Below are 23256 nucleotides of genomic sequence, written 5' to 3'. Positions count from 1 at the left end.
TGGTTATTCTGTAAGTGACATAGCGTCTTTTTGGTACTGTCCTGTGACTTCGTGTGATGTAGAGAGATCTTTCTCTTCGTATAAAAACATTTTAAGTGACAGAAGGAAATCATTTCTTCCAGAAAATTGTGAAAAATATTTGTTTATTGCAATAAAAGTAATTGATGCTAAAATAGACTGAGAGAAAGAGACAAACAGACAGTAATAAATATTAACTTTGTTAAATAATGTTTTAAGAATAATTGTACAGTCAGATTACTTTAGGAGAATTGAAAGATGTGAGGAAGTTGCAATAATAAATTTTATTTGTTATGCTATTATAATGTTTTTGGAGCATGTTTATCAGATTTTTAATGCATAGATGCATGTATATATTCCTACTTTTCAGTGCATATAAATCCGAGCACTAGTGATGAGACGACAAAACCATATAACAGCAGGGAGTGCAGCACTTTAAACTTGTTTAGTGCATCATTATATTTGTGCTGTGTGTCTTATCATGTCTATACTTTTTTTGGAAATAAATAAACTAGATCCGAATTTCAACAGAGACCATAATTAAATCACCCAAATCATGAGTTGCGTTATTTGTAGCATTTGTATTATTTCATCCACTACATATCACTACTATAATAATGGATAATCCGAAAGAAAAATTCCTTACCTGGGATTCTCAAGAACCGTTCGTATAGCCTCTAAAACAGTATCCTTCGTGACATGCCGAAACTGCAGTCTGTAGCCAATTTCGGCAGTTACCATTTTTTCAACGTTGTAGTGCTGGTCTCCCATGAATGGAATCCCAATTAAAGGGACACCATAGTACGTGGCTTCATTGAAACTCTGCAGGCCGCCTTGGGTGATGAAGACCTTCACGTTAGGATGTGCTGTGGATATCATTCAAATACGTTATTAACAGCAAGATATCACTGTAATCATCAAACTATGAAGAGAAAAAAATCTGTTGAGTTGTCCTAGCCACTGATCAAGTGAGACACAAATGAAGCCCAGCAAAATACGTTAGAGATTTTAGAACAAATTTTCACAGAAGAATAAACTAGTTACCAAAAATTGCACGGGTATAATGCAGTACCAAATGTTGCAGAAGAATATGGGGGTGTTTTTTCCTTAATGGTTCAAATTCTCAGAAATGGAACAGAAGGAGAAAAATTAAAGATCAGCTAAATAATCTAACCCCCACTGTCGTTGTTTGGGTTTTAGGGCACGTCAGAAACAGTAAAAGTTCTTCGCGATGAGAAACTGTGGCAAAAGATGAAATATTTTCTTTGAATATATTAACAAACAGTTACAGTAATTACACAAAATAAATCTATCTATTAACCTTTAATAACAAGATTTAAAGTTGTGCATGGCTTGCTGCTGCTATAAACATGGTGAAGAACCACCCAATCTTTGTTCTTCTTAGGGAATAGTCCTATTAATTATTAGTTATTATTAATTCTTAGGATAAGAACTACACTAATCTGAAACCTTTTACATTATGTAACTGTTAATAATTAGTACATCTATTTAAACAGATAGGAGGAATAAGCCCAACAACCCACATGAACAAGTGTTAGAACGAACTGTCTGCAAGTCTGTTCAGAGGAATAACAGGGATGTGTGTTGGAGTGATATCTGAAACGTATCTTTTGGTTGAGTGTTCGCGCCCTTCACCTGTTGAAACCTGCTTTACGTTGCCTGGTCTGCATTCGTTCTTATGCTGCACCCCAACTGGTGTGACATAATTACTCTTAGCATGAACAGAACACAATTCAGGAAGACGTTCATAGATCATCAAATGAATCTACTCTAGTAAAAACGCATTATGTTCTTGAGACCCTATGTCCTGTGATTAGTGTGGTGTACTTTAATAACAAAAAAAAACAAAAAAAAAAAATAAACGCAAAGCTACAATTGCCGTGCACCAGCATTCCAGGACCTTACACGTAGACGCCAATTCTGATTGTCCGGCAACACTTCCAGATATAACTCTCTAGCGATTCGACTCCCTTATGAGATTACAATAATGACGCTGCTGCCACGCAGGATTCGTAAAACGAAACTACACGACAGTTCTGAATCTGCTTGGCAACAAGACGCACAATATCAATGGTGGTTCAAATGGCTCTGAGCACTATGGGACTTAACTGCTGAGGTCATCAGTCCCCTAGAACTTAGGACTACTTAAACCTAACCAACCTAAGGACATCACACACATCCATGCCCGAAGCAGGATTCGAACCTGCGACCGTAGCGGTCTCACGGTTCCAGACTGGAGCGCCTAGAACCGCTCGGCCACTCCGGTCGGCACGCACAATATCCTCTAAGGCAATAAAAACTGAGCCACACACTCGTGACCAAAAGTCGTCAGTCTACTTTTCATCAACAAGGTGACAGATGAAAACACCATGACATAAGTTTGGTCATCTACGCTTCCGACGTCTAAGTCTGTAGCCTAATCCGAATTATTTCAAAACGCCGGTTAACCCTCCCAATATCTATGGGCGTGTGTACATGTTTGTGGTGTGTGTGTGAGGGGGGGGGGGGGGGAGGGGAAGCGGAGGGAGAGAGGGTATTATATGCGCGCCTTTTGAATATATTGTAACCGAGTCAGTTACTTAATAATTTAAGACTTTGAAAAAAGTATTTATTGTTTTTAATAAATTTTTGTACCCGATTCCATAAATGTTTCAAATTTTTCCGTTACACTTACCCCAAAAATTTATGTCTTTTTTCGTGGCAATAATAAAGTTGGTAGTACACGTGCATTGATGTAATTAACGATTATTGTTTTTCTGGAAAATTTTTTAGGGTTAAAGTCACTGCCAATGCGACTGTTCGTACTATCAATTTGTCAACATAAGATGAACGATTACAAAGTCTATTGCGCCACTGAGGTTGAATTTTTATCAGCCACAGATCGTGCCTCGGCCGACAACAAAAGCGTTCTGCCTTAAACAATGGTCTGTCACCCACACTTATAAATTTCCTGCCTATTGTGACGTCAGGTGCATCTGTTTTCCTAATTTTCACACTTTTGGTGTTATTATGTGTTACACTGATTCCTCAGACGTCAAATTTCTAGTAACACTACTGGAAATAACTTTGAGACCATGATACGTCTTAGAAATGTGTTTTTCTGGATGGGTTATTTTTCCTTCTTCCATCCTTCAGGACTTGAGATGAGTTCAACTGCTCGTTGCTAATGGGTGTCTCACCTCACAGTCTGCGTCTGTAGGAACCTTGCATCAAGACCCCAGAACCCTCCCACCCTATGTTTCGTTCTGCCGTTGCCATGGGTGATTGCCATTTTACTGGGATCTCAGCGGCCCTCAGCGCTACTAGGGTGGGACGTGGCTGTCGCTCGCTCCAGGGAATTAAAATTGAGGTATCTACGAATCCAGAGGTCGTATTACTATCTGGATTGCAATCAGTATCAAGTTTGACAGAGCTCACGTTAAAGATATGTTCAACTACCATTTCTTCTTTTAATCTACTGACTTAGTTACGTTACATACCTAGCAAGACATGAGCGTGGTCGGTGCTAGCTCAGATCACTGCCACATCACAAATTGTATAAAATGTTAACGATAGATATGTACGAAGGGGTGCTGAAAAGTAAAGCCTCGGAGCTTTTTACGTGAAATCTCTTAAGGTTTTTTAAATAAAACAAAAGTTATTAGTATTCTACATCTTTATTCTTCATGTGTACATATTTGGAACCCTCTACCGCCAGAGGGATCCGAATTGTAGCATCTAACATGGCGGGGTAAAAATGGAAACGAGCGTATGGCATCGTTGGCCGGGAGGCCCCTATTCGGGGAAGTTCGGCCGCCAAGTACAAGTCTTATTTCATTCGACGCCACACTGGACGACTTGCGCGCTGGTGATGAGGAAGAAATGATGATGAGGACAACACAACACCCAGTCCACGAGCGGAGAAAATCCCCAACCTGGCCGGGAATCGAACCCAGGCCCGCTTGCATTGGAGGCGAGCACGTTACCACCCAGCTAAGCAGGCGGACATGGCGGGGTGTAATGTAACTTGTCGGTGCGTGCGAAACTGCCTGCTGTAATCGAGTGTCAAATCGAAGAGTTCGTGCACATGACAATGCAGCATGACAATGGCATAACAAACACGAGGGCTGCTACACTACAGACCATTAAAATTGCTACACCAAGAAGAAATGCAGATGATAAACGGGTGTTCATTGGACAAATATATTATACTTGAACTGACATGTAATTACATTTTCATGCACTTTGGGTGCATAGATCCTACAAATCAGTACCCAGAACAACCACCTCTGGCCGTAATAGCGACCTTGATGCGCCTGGGCATTGAGTCAAATAGAGCTTGGATGGCGTGTACAGGTACAGCTGCCCATGCAGCTTCAACCCGATACCACAGTTCATCAAGAGTAGTGACTGGCGTATTGTGGCGAGCCAGTTGCTCGGCTACCATTGACCAGACATTTGCAATTGGTGAGAGATCTGGAGAATGTGCTGGCCAGGGCAGCAGTCGAACATTTTCTGTATCCAGAAAGACCCGTACAGGACCTGCAACGTGGGGTCGTGCATTATCCTGCTGAAATGTAGGGTTTCGCAAGGATCGAATGAAGGGTAGAGCCACGGGTCGTACACATCTGAAATGTAACGCCCACTGTTCAAAGTTCCGTCAATGCGAACAAGAGGTGACCGAGACGTGTAACCAATGGCACCCCATACCACCACGCCGGGTGATACGCCAGTATGGCGATGACGAATACACGCTTCCAATGAGCGCTCACCGCGATGTCGCCAAACATGGATGCGACCATGATGATGCTGTAAACAGACCCTGGATTCATCCGAAAAAATAACGTTTTGCCATCTGTGCACCAAGGTTCGTCATTGAGTACACCATCCCAGGCGCTCCTGTCTGTGATGCAGCGTCAAGGGTAATCACAGCCACGGTCTCCGAGCTGATAGTCCATGTTGCTGCAAACGTCGTCGAACTGTTCGTGCAGATGGTTGTTGTCTTGCAAACGTCCCCATGTGTTGACTCAGGGATCGAGACGTGCCTGAACAGCCATGTGGATAAGATGACTGTCATCTCGACTGCTAGTGATACGAGGCTGTTGGGATCCAGTATGGCGTTCCGTATTACCCTCCTGAAGCCACCGATTCCATATTCTGCTAACAGTCATTGGATCTCGACCATCGCGAGCGGCAATGTCGCGACAGGCTACAACCCGACCTTTATCAAAGTCGGAAACGTGATGGTACGAATTTCTCCTCCTTACACGAGGCATCACAATAACGTTTCACCAGGCAACGCCGTCAACTGCTGTTTGTGTATGAGAAATCGGTTGGGAACTTTCCTCATGTCGGCACGTTGTAGGTGAGCTAATCATTTGCATATCAGAGGATCCTCTTCCTGTCGGTTAATTGTCGTGTCTGTAGCACGTCATCTTCGCGGTGTAGCAATTTTAATGGCCAGTTGTGTACATCTGTAACAGTCCGACGCCTTGCGTTTACTGTCAATGATCATCGACCATGAGTCCCGACTTGGCCCATCCGATTTTCATCTGTTTCCATAACTTAAAGAACACCTTCGTGGACTTTACTTTGATAGTGACGAAACGGTGCAAGCAGAGGTGAGGTTGTGTTCCGTCAACACTGTCAAATATTCTACGGTGACGATCTCAACAAACTGGTCTCCCGTTGGGAGAAATGTGTTCCCCGCCAGGGCGACTATTTTGAGAAACAAATATATATGTAGACATGAAGAATGAAGATGTAGAATGTTAACAATGTTTGTTTCATTAAAAACACCTTAAGAGTTTTGACAAAATAAAATTCGGGGGCATTATTTTACAGCACGCCGTCGTGTTAAGATATTATGAAATAACTTCCACGGAGCAAGGTGTAGCTGTAGAGAGTGAATACTGTCGTAGAAGACGGAGATTGGAATGTATGTAACAAATAACTGAGGATGTTGTGTGAAAGTGCTGCTCTGAGATGAAGAGGTTAGCGCAGGAGAGGGGGCCATGAAGGGTCGCATCAAAGCAGTTTGAAGACTGATGTTAAAAAAGCATAAATTTCTTGTAGCACCAATGAATTTTTTATGCTTTCTGACAGTTCCTTCGAAGCGTTGCACTTTGTTACCACAACTGCAAATAATAAAACTTTTCTGTTGAGGTAGGAAGTATGATGTGGCATGGAAGTGTGAAATGAAAATACGAACACTAATCCTTTCGCCATGCAGATTCATTGATTACACTCTACCCAGCACTTACCGCAGGCGAAGAGTATTCTTCCCAGATAATTATACTCGGTAATGGCATTATGAACACTACATTAAATCTTTTTCTTCATTTCTCTTATTCAGAGAGTGCGTACTCATCTGAACGTCAAATACGAATCATGCTGTCAGAGGACAAGGAAACTATAAGAGCAAGATAGATTTAGAGAATTAGTCAAAAATTAATTAGTAATTTAGCTCCCTATGTTCCGCATTAAGTGTTGCTTGCCATAGTCACCGCAGGGGAATGCACCTAATGTTTAAAGTTAATGCTACTGATAATGTAAAAGAAATCTTACTCCTATGACTGGTTAGACACTGGACTCGCATTCGGGAGGACGACGGTTCAATCCCGCGTCCGGCCATCCTGATTTAGGTTTTCCGTGATTTCCCTGAATCATTCCAGGCAAATGCCGGGATGGTTCCTCTGAAAGGGCACGGCCGACTTCTCCCCTAATCCGATGAGACCGGTGACCACGCTGTCTGGTCTCCTTCCCCAAACAACCAACCAACTCCTATGACTATTCTGCGTAAAAACAAATTTTTGTACATAAATTTCTGGTACTGGCAGCCTGGTGAAAACCGTCGGAATCGATGCAGTTTCGAAGGTCTGGGTGTCATTGTGATAGTTTTTGTATCAATACAGTTCTTCATATGACGTCACGATGCCCAGGAGACCACATTGCAGACCATTTCACTTCATAAAAATACCTTGCGGTCACAAGGAGTTGAAATCAGGACCTCAGAGAAGCCACTAACATTATCCACTAGATGATGAAGCTGACCTCTAATATAGTGATCTGATGATGATGATGTCCCATACTCCGAGGAGCGTAGGGAACGATGCCTTTGTCCACAGCTGTGTCGTGAACAAGTGTGTTCTGCTGAGTTGTGCCTCGCTGACCCACGCAGTATGCAGTATGCGTTCCTGCGATGGTAGCCCCCTTTGTAACTACTGTGTGGATACGGATATCGGTATCACTACACGTATCGAATTTCTTGGCCGCAAGGTCGCTGGTGATGTGAGATGCCCCATCATCCAGGAAGCTTTTGGCGCCGTACAAACGACACGTATCCCGTACTGTTCGAGATTCAACTCATAGAGCGCAAGGGTACTAGTCAGGGCATAGATGGGTTGTGAAGTATTTGGTCATTGATTATTATTATGTGCTCCCCTTGTCAGAAAAGTTCAGAAGAGATGCTTTAAAAACAGAAAATTGCATTTACCGAGTAATGATCCCATCTTCTATCGAAGTATTTAAAAAAAGTGGTTCAAATGGTTCTGAGCACTATGGGACCCCCACCGACGACTAGGCAAGGTCCTAGCGGAGGTGGTTTGCCATTGCCTTCCTCCGACCGTAATGGGGATGAATGATGATGGAGACAACACACAACATCCAGTCATCTTGAGGCAGGGAAAAATCCCTGACCCCGCCGGGAATGGAACCCGGGACCTCGTGCGTGGGAAGCGAGAACGCTACCGCAAGACCACGAGCTGCGGACTGATATGGTGATCTACAAAGTCCTAATTCCATGACAGTGCAAAGCGGTTATCATTTATAATTAACTGTTGTTAATCTTAGCATAAGTGTTAACGATGTAATAAATCGCTGATAAATATTGGACCTCTTTGCGTACTTCTGTTGCAGTACTCGAACTTTGAAATAATGCGTTTCAAACCCCTATTCGGCTATCTAGGTTGTCATTTCAGGTTTTTGTTCTAAAATGAGCAAGGTAAAAACTCCTGCACGGTCCTTTCGAAGCGGAAACGGCGTATTTTGTTCCTCAATCTTGTTCTTAAAGCGTTTAGCAACGATGGAGCGTTACACACCATTCTTCCTTCTACATTATTACCCGAATGATGGAAGTATTACATCTTTCGAAATGTTTCCCATTTCCTCCTACAGCACAGCCGTCATCCCACCGTCCTACAACGACAGCCTTTCTTTGACAGAATGTCTGTGCTGCTGTGAATGGTAAGCCTTTGGAGACAGATGATGGTACTGACACGAGTGTCTTCTGGGATAAAATATCTTCCCTCAAACTCCTAAAGCTTTCACAATCTGTTCATCCAATGATGTAATTTTCACTTGTCAAGGGAATAGTAACAACCCGAAATGCATACGAAGCTGTAGCGGAAAGCTACCCATTATTCCATATCTAGCTGGAACCACACCGCGGGAATCACTATTTCCCAGTTCAGAATACATGACCACGGGTTACACTGCAAGCTAGTATCTGTTTTCAGCACAAGCGACCAACAAAACTACCGTCCATTCTGATTGACGTCCATCTTCTGAGCTCAAACACAACGAGGTAACTCGAACAGAATGACCTCCTCCACGGCAATCAACATGGATTCCTAAAAGATCAGTAGTGCGAAAGCCAACTTCCTGTTGTCTCAGGTAACATCCTGAAGACCATTGATGAAGCCAGTCAAGTGGACGTAGGATTTCCTGACTTCCGAAAAGCATTTAATCCGATACTACACCAACGTTTTCTTAAAAAAAAAAAAAAAGTACGGATATGTGGAATATCGAACAAAATTGGTGCCTGGGTTTTTTAGATTTATTGGTAGGGGCGACGATATACACTACTGGCCATTAAAATAGCTACACCACGAAGATGACGTGCTACTGACACGAAATTTAACCGAAAGGAAGAAGATGCTGTGATATGCAAATGACTAGCTTTTCAGAGCATTCACACAAGTTGGGCGCCGGTGGCGACACCTATAACGTGCTGACATGAGGAAAGTTTCCAACCGATTTCTCATACACAAACAGCAGTTGACCGGCGTTGCCTGGTGAAACATTGTTGTGATGCCTCTTGTAAGGAGCAGAAATGCGTATCATCACGTTTCCGACTTTGATAAAGGTCGGATTGTAACCTATCGCGATTGCGGTTTATCCTATCGCGACACTGCTGCTCGCGTTCGTCGAGATCCCATGACTGTTAGCAGAATATGGAATCGGTGGGGTCAGGAGGGTAATACGGACCGCCGTGCTGGATCCCAACGGCCTCGTACCACTAGCAGTCGTGATGACAGACATCTTATCAGCATGGCTCTAACGGATCGTGCAGCCACGTCTCGATCCCTGAGTCAACACATGGGGACGTTTGCAAGACAACAACCATCTGCACGAACAGTTCGACGACGTTTGCAGCAGCACGGACTATCAGCTCGGAGATCATGGCTGTGGTTACTCTTCACGCTGCATCACAGACAGGAGCCCCTGCGATGGCGTACTCAATGGCGAACCTGGTTGCACGAATGGCGGAACGTCATTTTTACGGATGAATCCAGGTTCTGTTTACAGCATCATGATGGTCGCAATCGTGTTTGTCGACATCGCGGTGAACGCACATTGGAAGCGTGTATTCGTCATCGCCATACTGCCGTATCACCCGCGCGTGATAGTATGGGGTGCCATTGGTTACACGTTTCGGTCACCTCTTGTTCGCATTGTGTTACGACCGGTGGGTCTACCCTTCATTCGATCCCTGCGAAACCCTACATTTCAGCAGGATAATGCACGACAGCATGTTGCAGGTCCTGTACGGGCCTTTCTGGGTACAGAAGATGTTCGACTGCTGCCCTGGCCAGCACATTCTCCAGATCTCTCACCAATTGAAAACGTCTCGTCAATGGTGACCGAGCAACTGGTTCGTCACAATACGCCAGTCACTACTCTTGTTGAAATGTGGTATCGTGTTGAAACTGCATGGGCAGCTGTACCTGTACACACCATCCAAACTCTGTTTGACTCAATGCCCAGGAGTATCAAGGACGTTACTACGGCCAGAGGTGGTTGTTCTGGGTACTGATTTCTCAGGATCTATGCACCCAAATTGCGTGAAAGTGTAATCATATGTCAGTTCTAGTATATTTGTCCAATGAATACCCGTTTATCATCTGCATTTCTTCTTGGTGTAACAATTTTAATGGCCAGTAGTGTATTATTTTAGGTACAGAGACATCAACGGAAATAGAAATGACTTCACGCATATCCCAAGGAAATGGGTTCGGATCCTTGTTGTTTACCTTTGCATTTATGACGTGGCAGACAATACTAATACACTCCTGGAAATTGAAATAAGAACACCGTGAATTCATTGTCCCAGGAAGGGGAAACCTTATTGACATATTCCTGGGGTCAGATACATCACATGATCACACTGACAGAACCACAGGCACATAGACACAGGCAACAGAGCATGCACAATGTCGGCACTAGTACAGTGTATATCCACCTTTCGCAGCAATGCAGGCTGCTATTCTCCCATGGAGACGATCGTAGAGATGCTGGATGTAGTCCTGTGGAACGGCTTGCCATGCCATTTCCACCTGGCGCCTCAGTTGGACCAGCGTTCGTGCTGGACGTGCAGACCGCGTGAGACGGTGCTTCATCCAGTCCCAAACATGCTCAATGGGGGACAGATCCGGAGATCTTGCTGGCCAGAGTAGTTGACTTACACCTTCTATAGCACGTTGGGTGGCACGGGATACATGCGGACGTGCATTGTCCTGTTGGAACAGCAAGTTCCCTTGCCGGTCTAGGAATGGTAGAACGATGGGTTCGATGACGGTTTGGATGTACCGTGCACTATTCAGTGTCCCCTCGACGATCACCAGTGGTGTACGACCAGTGTAGGAGATCGCTCCCCACACCATGATGCCGGGTGTTGGCCCTGTGTGCCTCGGTCGTATGCAGTCCTGATTGTGGCGCTCACCTGCACGGCGCCAAACACGCATACGACCATCATTGGCACCAAGGTAGAAGCGACTCTCATCGCTGAAGACGACACGTCTCCATTCGTCCCTCCATTCACGCCTGTCGCGACACCACTGGAGGCGGGCTGCACGATGTTGGGGCGTGAGCGGAAGACGGTCTAACGGTGTGCGGGACCGTAGCCCAGCTTCATGGAGACGGTTGCGAATGGTCCTCGCCGATACCCCAGGAGCAACAGTGTCCCTAATTTGCTGGGAAGTGGTGGTGCGGTCCCCTACGGCACTGCGTAGGATCCTACGGTCTTGGCGTGCATCCGTGCGTCGCTGCGGTCCGGTCCCAGGTCGACGGGCACGTGCACCTTCCGCCGACCACTGGCGACAACATCGATGTACTGTGGAGACCTCACGCCCCACGTGTTGAGCAATTCGGCGGTACGTCCACCCGGCCTCCCGCATGCCCACTATACGCCCTCGCTCAAAGTCCGTCAACTGCACATACGGTTCACGTCCACGCTGTCGCGGCATGCTACCAGTGTTAAAGACTGCGATGGAGCTCCGTATGCCACGGCAAACTGGCTGACACTGACGGCGGCGGTGCACAAATGCTGCGCAACTAGCGCCATTCGACGGCCAACACCGCGGTTCCTGGTGTGTCCGCTGTGCCGTGCGTGGGATCATTGCTTGTACAGCCTTCTCGCAGTGTCCGGAGCAAGTATGGTGGGTCTGACACACCGGTGTCAATGTGTTCTTTTTTCCATTTCCAGGAGTGTAGTTACTTGAAAAATGTCGCGTTACCACCTTGAGCTGCTCGTAAAATACTTAACTTATACAACTATTTTCAGTCGTCTAACCGTCATCAGGTTCATGAAAGTATTCACAGCATCGTATTAGCTAACGTATTAGATCATGATCGATTGGTGATTAAACCACGAATAATACACCTGTTGTCAAATCGTCATATGAATTACGTAGCCAGTCCATAAAAACTGTGGTAGGGAGTGCACATGTTGATGTTAAAACTGTAATCGGCCTTAGCACGGTGGAGAGATTCATATCAGACAGAGGCGACAGGTTGTATAAATAGAAGTATTTTAGCAGCAGCTCAAGGCGGCAATGCGACATTTTTCAAATATATAAGAGCTATGGGACACCACCTCCTAAAATATGTTGATTCTTACATAGCCCTTCTGCAGGCTATGTAGGTAACTACTGTGGAAATGTCTCAGAAAGGCTGCACAAATATCCAGTAAAGACATACTAAAATTTCAGAGTGGTTCAGATATTGGCTACTTGTCTTAAATGTCCAGAAATTTAAAATGTGGCCCTCATATGAACAAGAAAATAGTACCTCATGACTGCAATGTCAGTGGGTCACAGTTGGGATCAGTAAACTCATACGAATACCTGGGTGTAACAATTTGTAGGCATATGAAATGGAACGACCTCATATTCTCAGTCGTAATTAAACGAGGCAGCAGACTTCGTCTCATTCGTAGGATACTAGGGAAATGCCAACAGTCTAAAAGGGAGACTGCTTACAAAACAATCGTGGAACCCATCCTCCAAGACTGCTCAAGTGCGTAAGATCACATACAAAGAAGGTAGGCGTAAAGGGTCACAGGTTAGTTTGAGCGTCATGGAAACGTGGAATAGATAGCCACCAGTTATTCCAGCGAATAATCTAGAGATATTCTTCAGCCTCCTATGCAGTGCTTCCACGGGGATTCTGAAGACAAAATTAGACTAATTACATAAAACAAATATGAATTCAGGCAACCATTGTTCACGCGATCCACAAGTGAAAGTAATGGCATAATTCATAACATGATGAACCATGCAAAGTGCCCTCTACCATGCACATCATAGTTGTTTACAGAGTATGTATCTGAACGTAGAAGTAGGACTGGCAGTGTCATGGTGCACAACAAAAACATCTCGTCAATCTGCAAAATGTTTATTGTTAACAAAATAGTTTACAAATTATTTAACATCAAATAACATTCTGGGTGAGTACCAGTCTGTTTTCCGGAAAAAAACAGCAGCACCACTATCGTTCTTCTAAAAGTGACTGACGAACTGAAACCAGCTATGGCCAAACAACAGGCGGCTATTGTGACCATTTTGAATTTCAGAAAAGCTTTCGACACTGTCAACTTTCATATTGTATTGGCTAAATTATTAAGTAAACAATTTTCTTCAAGTGCAATACAATGATTCCACTCATACCCTACATCCCACTAACAGAGTTAATGATCGGAACAAAGTGGTTACGATCGAGGAATGTAGTACAGTGGTCCCAAAAGGATCCATATTGGGCCCATTACTTTTCTCATTATATGTTACACATGTGTCGCCTATTATCTCCCATTTGATATACCGTTTATATGCTGACGGCCTTCAGTTACACTTAGGTGTAAGCCCAACAAACCTGAGCACAGCCATCGAGCACATAAATACTGACTTCCTTTCTTTACAAGGGTGGGCGCAGAACATATATTTGAAACTTAACCTATCTAAAATGCAGGCAGTCTTAGTTGTTGAAAAAAGACTTATTACACCTCAGTTCAGAGAATCTCTTTCAGTCTTAATCCTAAATAGCATAGAAATAACCTTATCTATTTCTACGAAGATACTGACCGTCATTTAGACTGAACTGAACACCCAACTGCATTCTGTAAGAAGGCATCATCTTCACTTCATTCGCTACAGAAATTATAAAAAAGCGTTTCCTATCGATAGTTACTATTAAAATCAGTCTTGATCACAAATTTATTTATTCTGGTAACCGATTTCGATCACGCCTGTAGTCACATTCAGACCTACAAGTCAAGTACAAAATCTGATCAGATGGCTACATACACCAAAGAAAATTATATAAAACTACAAAGTTATAAAACGATGAATTACCAAAATGCTGGATGATCAGGAGCGTCCTTCTGGTGGTAAATCACTGCTAGATAGAGCAGTGTACGTCTTACTTATATACAGGAGGCTCCGCCCACTTTTGACAGAATGATGTCATCGCTAACCAGTAGGTTAAAAGTCAAATAACAACGTAAAATTTCGTAATTAAAAGAACAATAGCAAGAATGAAAAATAAAATTACATGGAACTTAGATGGTTCAACAGCTATTGCCAGGTAAAATATGTAAATATATTAAACCTATGAGATAAATAAAAATCGTTTCGGCAGTACATGGGTTGCCCTCTCTGGGCCTGTTGGAGAACCATTTGGAAGCTACTGCTTGCCATGGTAAGTATAGACGCCATTCCAAAGATTTGTCAGCAGGCAGCAGCATGTAAGTAAGTCGTGCACTGCTCTATCTGGCAGTGATTTACCACCAGGAGGAGGCTCCTGCTCATAGAGCATTTTGGTAATTCATCGTTTTATAACTTTGTAGTTTTATATAATTTTCTTTAATGTATGTAGCCCTCTCACCAGATTTTGTATTTGACTTGTAGGTCTGAAGATGACACAGGCGTGGTGGAAACCGGTTACCAGAATAAATAAATTTGTGATCAAGACTGATTTTAATAGTAATTGTTAGTAATAACATTGATTACTGTCTGCTCCCACGATGTATCCAAAAGTGATTTCCTATCGAGATTACAAAGCTACTCGCAGAGTAACTAATACTCTCCATCTTTGAGTATGGTGATGGTACTCTCCAAGGACTTTCGTATTAGAGTTCATGCCGGTTGGATGAATGGTTGTGTGCAACACGTTTGTGACGTAAGCTAATTCGATCCTATCACTCCTGCCTACGAACAATTATCGTGGCTACGTGGCTAGAAGCGTAGAGATTATCATACCATGTGTTTGCTCTATCGCTTCTCAAGCATTGTACTCTTTCTTATTTAGCTTCAACCCTTACACTAGTATCTGAACAATACAGTAGAAACACTCGTTCTCGCAAAGTAAAATTGTCTCTGTACAATCACATGACACTACTATGTTTTCTGAATCATTTTCTGTATCAGGAACCTACTCTGAAACAATCCTTTTCGAAATATTGGTGAAATTAAAATCCTTTCGAACTTCAAAAGATAGCTAATGGCCCACCTTATACTGCAGTAGCAACCTCTTTCGCATATTTGTCAGTAGCTCACTTTCGTCACCTCTCCCTCCCCCACCACTTTTCCCTTCCCTCGCCTGTAGAGTTCTCTACTGAAATCCTCCCTTTTCCTAACACCCATTGTCACTTTCACTTCGATCTCTTCCTCTTTCATTATTCCTTGCACTTCTATAATTCCGAACAAGGCTTCAAAACTGCTACATTATTCAACATTATTTCTGTCTCGATTATTTTATTATTGTAATCACTGTTACTGTTATTATTGTCAATTTTTACTTTTATTAATAATGCACAATATTATTATTATTATTATTGAATTTGTTGTATAATAATAATAATCAATATCATTCTTAATACCACCATTATTTTATCATCATTACTGGTGTTACTATTATTATTATTATTATTATTATTATTATTATTATTATTATTATTGCCTATTATTATTTTCTATTAATAGTGAAATTTATTATTATTGTGATTGTTATGCAATATTTTTTGTGTATGTTGTGCCTTTCCAGATGTAAGAGAGGGCCTTAAGGCCCTAATATAGTCAGGCTAAATACACAGTAAATAAATAAATAAATAATGTATATTGATGCTTTTCACGGAGATTAACGTCACTGCACAGTGTTACTGCTACCAGACTCTCCAGCGACCATGCAATTAAATTTCATCAGTGATACATTCCTCCAGTCGCAAATAGCTGTAAGTACATAGATACCAAATTCCACTAGAAACACTAATTCACAGGGGTTCTTCATGAACATGAGAACAAAAACAACAATAATAATAATAGCAGTAATAAAATACTATGATATAAAAATACGACATACCAAGTACAGACTGTTGTGGCAACCACTTGGACAGTTTGACGTTAGGTGGCAGGTCTGTCGTGTCGTCCTCCTCCCATTTCCAGAGCACTCTCTGCGGCAGCTGGGAGAAGGCGTCGAGGAAAGCCCGTCGCTTTTCTGGTGGCATTGCGCTACTCAGTACATTGGTACCCAGGCTAAAGTAGATAACACCTTCAGTGGCCTGATCCAGCCAGTACTGAATTTCCTGTCGGTGAAACACACTGCATGTTCTGAGTGAAATGGAAGTTATAGAACGATCAAGAAGATCAATTAGTCGTATGGCCTGGCTTTGTGACTGCCCATTAAAAAAATAGACAATAGTGGTATGCTGTCATGTTGGAGATATCCCTCCTGTTGCCATGGATAGAGCAATACTTAAACATGTCACAGGATCAAAATGTGTTCACTCTATTATGGAGGATATAAGCTGGTAATGTGGCTCGGGGAAAAGATGGCATGTGGTCAAAATAAGGGGTAGATTGGAGCCAAATTTATCAAAAAAGACCAAGGGGAAGACAACTGGGCAGATGGGGCAGAGACTTGAAAAAGACAACTGGAGTGAACTGGTAGTGGTAATCTCAATATCAGGAGAAATGGAAGAATCTGCAGGGATCCTACATAGCAGGCCGACTCGAAAGGGCCACATCACCATGTCACTGAATTGACGGACGTTGATGATCATTATGAAATGGGGGGATTGAGACATGACATAACTGTGTGCATCCCAAACTGTTTGCTGTCGAAAACCGAGGCCAATGGCTGCCCCTGGGTGCTGCCAGACTGCCACAGTTTCAACATCCCAATAGTATAAAGTCGCCATGCCAACGGTTTCCGTCAGATCACCGAAGTAAAGCGCTGTCGGGCTTGGCTAGCACTTGGATGGGTCACCGTCCAGGTCTGCCAAATGTTGTTGGCAAGGGGGGTGGGGTGGGAAGGGGAGGGGGGGGGGGCACCCAGCCTTTGTGAGGTCAGTTGAGGAGCCACTTGATTGAGAAGTAGCTGCTCCGGTCACGAAAACTGACAGTGGACGGGAGAGCGGTGTTCTGACCACATGCTTATCCGTATCCGCATCCAGTGACGACTAAGGTCTGCCGGCCGGAGTGGCCGTGCGGTTCTGGGCGCTACAGTCTGGAGCCGAGCGACTGCTACGGGTGCAGGTTCGAATCCTGCCTCGGGCATGGATGTGTGTGATGTCCTTAGGTTAGTTAGGTTTAATTAGTTCTAAGTTCTAGGCGACTGATGACCTCCGAAGTTAAGTCGTATAGTGCTCAGAGCCATTTTGACTAAGGTCTGAGGATGACACGGCGGCCGGTCGGTACCAGCGGGACTTCAAGATATGGTCAAACGGTGTTTGTCTGTTGTTATAATATCGTCATACTGTCATTACTATAAGGAAAATTTAAAAGGCGATAACACCGTTCGACAGTGATAAAAAAAATACAAATTGTTCAAAGCAGGAGCGCCTTCCATTCTGTACGTGGGCGCTAGAAATACGGGATTAGGAGGTGAAGTGGCGTCTTGGGTATATAGGGACTGACGCACAGAGTGAGACAGTCGTGACAAAAGTAAACAGCACATTTGAACATTTAGTTTAAAACTAATAACACTCGTAGAAAAATTATCACAGCTTTATCGAAGACGTAATTCCATGATGTGCTTCATGTACTACTGAATTACATACGAAAAGTCTGATAATATTCAAAATTCAAGCGTTTATTTGATATAGTTTTAATTATAGTCGAGTAATTGATTTTAGGATAACAACAAATCACCACAGGAAACTAGACAGCATCCTAGAAAATAATCTTAAACAATTTGTACCAATCAATGAACTGGGCAATGCTTATTTTGCAGAATTAGTAGAATGTTAAGTCTTAGATATAATTAATTCTCATATTCCGTAATAACTAGTGAAATTTTGCCATAACCAGGGGAAAGGGCAGGAAAAATCTATTGGAAATGAATGAGCTCATTGATAGTTTTCATTGTTTGTTTTAAATTAATGCTAGTATAGTAACCTACGACAAGAAAGCTTTGACAAAAATTTGCTTTGGCCGAACAGTAAAGAGAAACACCTGTGTGTTGAGTATCAGTGGGTGCGTTTTTGAAAGCGGCACAGTGTGATGCAAGCAGTTTTAATTAGGTTATAAGAAGTAGTTCTTATCATTATTTTTCTCTACATGGATGGCAGACGCTGGGATTTGGAGGCAGAATGGTGATGTGGGTTTATAGGTATTGGGTGCGCGAAATGCGACAGAGTATGTCAACCATGGTCTACCTGAATAGGTTTGGCGCTTAGTTTGCCCGAGAAGTTCAGTGAAAGTAAAGTAGTCAGACTACTGGCGGCTGCAGTGCCGCAGTGTTGTATTTTGTACCATTCGGCGCGGAAGTGCAAGCTTCAGAGTTAGATACGTCAGCAGTGGTACAAAACTCTACATTATTCATGTGGCATACCGCTTTGAACATAGAATGTTTGTGCAGTGGCGCCGAACTTCAGCGACTAAGAGTGAACAGTCGGAACTCCGATCTTTACTAGTTAGTTGATGATAGTCTTCAGTTTAGTTTATAGTGTTGAAATCTGAGCAATTCTTCGGCAAAACACAACAGCCTGAATCTGAAAGGCGGCCACCCTCTCTGAGTATTATGCTACTCTAGATACACATGTACACTCTCTGAAATACACTCCTGGAAATGGAAAAAAGAACACATTGACACCGGTGTGTCAGACCCACCATACTTGCTCCGGACACTACGAGAGGGCTGTACAAGCAATGATCACACGCACGGCACAGCGGACACACCAGGAACCGCGGTGTTGGCCGTCGAATGGCGCTAGCTGCGCAGCATTTGTGCACCGCCGCCGTCAGTGTCAGCCAGTTTGCCGTGGCATACGGAGCTCCATCGCAGTCTTTAACACTGGTAGCATGCCGCGACAGCGTGGACGTGAACCGTATGTGCAGTTGACGGACTTTGAGCGAGGGCGTATAGTGGGCATGCGGGAGGCCGGATGGACGTACCGCCGAACTGCTCAACACGTGGGGCGTGAGGTCTCCACAGTACATCGATGTTGTCGCCAGTGGTCGGCGGAAGGTGCACGTGCCCGTCGACCTGGGACCGGACCGCACCGACGCACGGATGCACGCCAAGACCGTAGGATCCTACGCAGTGCCGTAGGGGACCGCACCGCCACTTCCCAGCAAATTAGGGACACTGTTGCTCCTGGGGTATCGGCGAGGACCATTCGCAACCGTCTCCATGAAGCTGGGCTACGGTCCCGCACACCGTTAGGCCGTCTTCCGCTCACGCCCCAACATCGTGCAGCCCGCCTCCAGTGGTGTCGCGACAGGCGTGAATGGAGGGACGAATGGAGACGTGTCGTCTTCAGCGATGAGAGTCGCTTCTGCCTTGGTGCCAATGATGGTCGTATGCGTGTTTGACGCCGTGCAGGTGAGCGCCACAATCAGGACTGCATACGACCGAGGCACACAGGGCCAACACCCGGCATCATGGTGTGGGGAGCGATCTCCTACACTGGCCGTACACCACTGGTGATCGTCGAGGGGACACTGAATAGTACACGGTACATCCAAACCGTCATCGAACTCATCGTTCTACCATTCCTAGACCGGCAAGGGAACTTGCTGTTCCAACAGGACAATGCACGTCCGCATGTATCCCGTGCCACCCAACGTGCTCTAGAAGGTGTAAGTCAACTACCCTGGCCAGCAATATCTCCGGATCTGTCCCCCATTGAGCATGTTTGGGACTGGATGAAACGTCGTCTCACGCGGTCTGCACGTCCAGCACGAACGCTGGTCCAACTGAGGCGCCAGGTGGAAATGGCATGGCAAGCCGTTCCACAGGACTACATCCAGCATTTCTACGATCGTCTCCATGGGAGAATAGCAGCCTGCATTGCTGCGAAAGGTGGATATACACTGTACTAGTGCCGACATTGTGCATGCTCTGTTGCCAGTGTCTATGTGCCTGTGGTTCTGTCAGTGTGATCATGTGATGTATCTGACCCCAGGAATGTGTCAATAAAGTTTCCCCTTCCTGGGACAATGAATTCACGGTGTTCTTATTTCAATTTCCAGGAGTGTAGATTGCCGGTATTTATTGCCGAGTTCTGTTGATTAAACGGAACATCAAGTAAATTCTTGGATGTAGCATCGAGATACTGAGTCCCTACTTCATGTATTTTAATAAACACAGATGTTAGAAACAGAAACCTTGTACTTTGGTGCGACAGAGTGCGGGTGCGTGTTGTGGCTCCCCTAGACAACCAAGAGCCAAATAATTTAGCTGCCACACGCCATTACAGCTGGTTTGGTGTTGAAAGAAAACTTTATTCTCATTAGGCTGGAACTTGACACTAATATCGAGTATCACTAACTCTAGTCTTGATAATGGTCCCATTTCGGTATGCGAGAGACTCCAACGTTTTATCAGGTTTGTCATAGTGAGCTGAAGCTACTCCTTGGTGATTAAAATGGCTCGAATTGCTCTAAGCACTATGGGACTTAACATCTGAGGTCATCAGTCCCCTAGACTTAGGACTACTTACACCTAACTAACCTAAGGACATCACACACATCCATGCCCGAGGCAGGATTCGAACCTGCGACCGTAGCAGAAGCGCGGTTCCGGACTGAAGCGCCTAGAACCGCTCGGCTCCAGCGGCAAGCCTTGGTGATTTTTAGATCCTGTTGAACTAGCGCACTGCTGGGGTACGGACTGCTGCGTTTCAACCGCTGTTTCCAAAGTGTCCCAGACATTTTCTATCGGATTAAGCTCGAGTGATTTAGTTGGCAGTCTATATGCAATGGGGTGCCTCAGTGTTCGTCAGTACAGGAACATATACACTGAGGTGCGAAAGAAACTTGTACACTGTCTAATATCGTGTAGGGCCTTCATAAGCGCACAGAAGAGCCGTGACACGCCGTGGCATGACCTCGACTAATATCTGAAGCAATAATGAAGGCAATTGACACCATGAATCCCGCAGGGCTGTCCATAAATCCGTAAGACTAAGAGGGAGTGGAGATCTCCCCTGAACAGCACGTTGCAAGGAATCCCAGATATGCTCAATAATGTTCATGTCTGGGAAGTCTGGTGGCCATCAGAAGTGTTTAACCTCGGAAGAGTGTTCCTGAAGCCACTGTGTAGTAATTCTGGACATGTGGGGTGTCGCATTGTCCTGCTGGAATTGTCCAAGTCCATCGGAATGCACAATGGACGTGAATGGATCAGGTGATCAGACTGGATTTGGATTCATGAGGTTGTCTCCACACCCGTACACGTCCATCCGCTCGATACAATTTGAAACGATATTGATCCAACCAGGCAACATGTTTCCAGTCAGCCGGCCGTGGTGGCCGAGCGGTTCTAGGCGCTACAGTCTGGAACCGCACGACCGTTACGGTCGCAGGTTCGAATCCTGCCTCGGGCATGGATGTGTGTGATGTCCTTAGGTTAGTTAGGTTTAAGTACTTCTAAGTTCTAGGGGACTGATGAGCTCAGAAATTAAGTCTCACACTGCTCAGAGCCATTTGAACCATTTTGTTTCCAGTCATCAACAGTCCAATGTCAGTGTTGACTGGCCCAGGAGAGGCGTAAAGCTTTGTGTCGTGCAGCCATCGGAGGTATACGACCGGATCTTCGGCTCCTAAAGCCCACAGAGATGATTTTTCGTTGAATGGTTCGCAGGGTGACATTTGTTGATAGCTCAGCACTGAAATCTGTAGCAATTTGCGGAAGTACAAAATTGTTAAGGCTTTCGTCGCCACTTGTTGACAAACTGCCTATTGGCTTCTGTCTCGGGTTCTTCGGCCGACGTTCATCTAATGATTTTTCTGACGTTTCGCCAGCACGAGTGGCTGGCATTGTCAAAGCTTCACCCTCCATACCGGCAATGGAGGGCGAAGCTTTCAGAATGCCAGCCACTCGTGCTGGCGAAACGTCAGAAAAATCATTAGATGAACGTCGGCCGAAGAACCCGAGACAGAAGCCAATAGGCATTTTGTCAATTTGCGGAAGGGTTGCACTTATGTCACGTTGAACGATTCTCTTCAGTCGTCGTTGGTCCCATTCTTGCAGAATCTTTTTCCGGCCGCAGCGATGTCGGAGATTTGATGTTTTTCCCGATTCCTGATATTCACAGTACACTCGTGAAATGGGCGTAACGAAAAATCCTCACTCCATCGCTACCTCGGAGATGCTGCGCCCCATCGCTCTTGCGCCGACTATAACACCACGTTCAAACTCAATTAAATCTTGATAACCTGCCATTGTAGCAGCAGTAACCGATCTAACAACTGCGCCAGACATTTGTTGTTTTATTTAGACGTTGCCGACCCCAGTGCTGTATTCTGCCTGTTTACATGTCTCTGTATTTGAAAACGCGTGCCTATAACAGTTTCTTTGGTGCTTCAGTGTATGTGAAGCTTAGTGGTAATACGGATTCACTTTACCGGTAACATGAGTGCGTTTTTCTAGACTATTGCTTCTTCTACGGCAGTTCCTTGGTAAAAAGTTCTGATTAGAGTTTCATGTTTATCCTTTCTTGGTAAATGTCTAAGTTTAGTGCTTTTGTTATAGCCAGAGCCGTTTGTGCAGCTGTTGTGGAGATTTGTTATGTACATAAATGGTTGGTAAATGTGCTCAGCGTTGTACTTAAATTCCCCACTCTTTTCAAAAGATCTTTACAATAAATCCAATCAATAGTTTTGATTCTTATCCTAATGGGCCTTTTTCGTTGCCCGAAAACTGTGTTTATGCTTTGAGCATTTTTCTCCAGAAAAGAATCCTGTAGCTAAGAGTTAATTGGATATATGAATACTATGTAACTAAAGTGGCTGTTACACTCTTACGGCATGGTTATGAGGGCAAAACATGCTGTTGGCAAATTGCTTACAAATATCTTTGTTCAAAATGGTTCAAATGGCTATGAGCACTATGGGACTTAACATCTGAGGTCATCAGTCCCCTAGAACTTAGAACTACTTAAACCTAACTAACCTAAGGACATCACACACATCCATGCCCGAGGCAGGATTCGAACCTGCGACCGGAGCGGTCACGCGGCTCCAGACTGAAGCGCCTAAAACCGCTTGGCCACACCGGGCGGCAGTATCTTTGTGATTTCTCACTACTTCAAAGGACATGTAGTATTTATTCCTAGAAATTTTTTGTTCATTACGCAATCTATAGAGGTACCACTATTTTTCATTTGACACTGTCATTTTCGCTCTTCAAACTGTAATTTAGAGTATTTGTTTTCTTTAGGTTCCACGTAAGTTATTTGGA

General features: G+C 44.3%; 1 protein-coding gene across 1 annotated transcript in view; it reads right to left on the bottom strand.

Annotated features, from left to right (window-relative positions):
* Positions 1–23256, bottom strand: part of LOC124789337 (UDP-glucosyltransferase 2-like) — a 72211-nt gene that overhangs the window by 5791 nt on the left and 43164 nt on the right. Inside the window, exons 5-6 of the mRNA XM_047256656.1 lie at positions 15931–16153; positions 665–884 (exon numbers count right to left, since the gene is read on the bottom strand). Of these exons, the coding sequence (XP_047112612.1) occupies positions 665–884; positions 15931–16153 (443 nt within the window). The remainder of the gene's footprint in view (positions 1–664; positions 885–15930; positions 16154–23256) is intronic.

This window comes from Schistocerca piceifrons, chromosome 3, assembly GCF_021461385.2.
Source record: "Schistocerca piceifrons isolate TAMUIC-IGC-003096 chromosome 3, iqSchPice1.1, whole genome shotgun sequence".
Lineage (NCBI taxonomy): Eukaryota > Metazoa > Arthropoda > Insecta > Orthoptera > Acrididae > Schistocerca > Schistocerca piceifrons.
Note: the sequence above shows the minus strand (reverse complement) of the source record. Positions and strands in the feature narration are given on the sequence as shown.